The sequence below is a fragment of the Ostrea edulis genome, chromosome 10 (assembly GCF_947568905.1).
Source record: "Ostrea edulis chromosome 10, xbOstEdul1.1, whole genome shotgun sequence".
Taxonomy (NCBI): domain Eukaryota; kingdom Metazoa; phylum Mollusca; class Bivalvia; order Ostreida; family Ostreidae; genus Ostrea; species Ostrea edulis.
This window is the reverse complement of record NC_079173.1, coordinates 10,752,001-10,753,653: the sequence shown is the minus strand read 5'-3', so window position 1 is coordinate 10,753,653 and position 1,653 is coordinate 10,752,001. Positions and strand designations below refer to the sequence as shown.

Here is a 1,653-nt window from a genome sequence, read left to right as displayed (position 1 = left end):
TATGGACCAAGGTGACACTCAGGTGAGCGATGTGGCCCATGGGCCTCTTGTTTCCATTCTCACAGATTTTGCGAATGTCATCACTACAACAAGAGTATATATTTATTGATGTGTTAAATTATTTATCATGCACCAATACTAGACAGATTCCAAAACACAGAAACAGGTTTGTTTACAGTACAGCAGAAGACATGTTTTGATTCATCACATAAGTTTTATTTGCTTACTAGATAATCACTCTATTTTATGCATAGTAGAATATTAAATTATTAAAAAATAATTCAACCTATAAAATCAACAACAAAAAAAGAAGACCACTACCTTCCTACCTACCTACTTACCCTAAAAAAAATTTGAGGTGAAAGTGGAAACCAACGTTTTTTTTTTTGGCCTAAAGGTTTCTAATCTTACCCCTGTAAGTGTATTTTCATTTATCTCTGTCTAAGCAAGGTGATTCAGGTCTGTGTTGTGACCTTTGGAGTCTCTTTGATGATGTGAAATTAAATACAGTCTATGTCTAATAATAGCAGAAAGTTGAAATGGTAGTAAAAATTTATTTTTGGTGATTTTCTAGGGTGATTTACCACGAACTTGTACTGACTACCAAGGAATACATGAGGGAGGTGACAGCCATTGATCCGAAGTGGTTAGTGGAGTTTGCCCCCAATTTTTTCCGCTTCAGTGACCCCACAAGACTCAGTAAACAGAAGAAACAGCAGAAAATCGAGCCTCTGTACAACAAATACGAGGACCCGAATTCCTGGAGAATCTCGAGAGCGTTCAAGAAAGTCCACACCAAAGTCACCTTCTAAATCTGTGTCCTCAATTAACTCATTTCATTTCCATCATGTGCTCATGACATTACAGACTCTATTTGGTTTTGTTTTTTGTAACACATAAAATTACAATTGAGGAATTTTTATGTGTATTGGATATTGTTTTCTGTGATACAGGAAATAAATGATAAGGAGAAAAACATGGTGTAACATTGATTTGTAAATTGTCGATGAGTGCCTTTAGGGCATGTTGGTATTGATGGCATTAAAAATCCACTTTAGCAAGTACAAGTAGTAGCATTTTCACAAGGTATGTATAGGTATCTATTTTATTTTAAGAGATGTTGGTGGGTTGGTTGTGAATTGTTTAACGTCCCGCTTGAGAATATATCACTCATATGGAAATGTCACCAATGCTGGTGAAGGACTGCAAAAGTTAGGTCTATGCTCGGCGCTTACAGCCTTTGAGCAGTGAGGGATCTTTATCGTGCCACACCTGCTGTGACACAGGGCCTCGGTTTTTGCGGTCTTATTACATTGATATGTGAGCAAGACTTTCAAGTGAGGAGTATATTACAAAAAGTAGTCCTCTTGAGTTGCAAGATGTTAGAAGCCTCAGTACATCCCACCATAATTTCATACATGAGCTGAGTAGAGAGTTTTAGCTCACCTGAGCTGAAAGCTCCAGTCAGCTTTTCTTATCACTTTTTGTCTGGCGTTCATCTAGCTGTCTGTCCGTAAACTTGTGGTATTTTCGACTTCTTCTCCAGAACTGCTGGGCCAGTTTTATTCAAACTTGCCACAAAGCATGGTTGGGTAAGATGATTCATGATTGTTCAAATGAAGTGCCATACCGGTTTAACTGGAAATAATTAAG

At 37.5% G+C, this 1,653-nt stretch overlaps 1 protein-coding gene across 4 annotated transcripts in view; it reads left to right on the top strand.

Annotated features, from left to right (window-relative positions):
• Positions 1 to 976, top strand: part of LOC125666788 (ATP-dependent RNA helicase DHX8-like) — a 32,113-nt gene extending 31,137 nt beyond the window's left edge. For all 4 annotated transcript variants that reach the window (XM_048900069.2, XM_056151909.1, XM_048900066.2 and 1 more), the window contains exon 22: positions 575 to 976. In XM_048900069.2, coding sequence (XP_048756026.2) covers positions 575 to 812 — 238 coding nt within the window. In that variant the 3' untranslated portion in view covers positions 813 to 976. The remainder of the gene's footprint in view (positions 1 to 574) is intronic.
• The last annotated feature ends 677 nt before the right edge of the window (positions 977 to 1,653 follow it).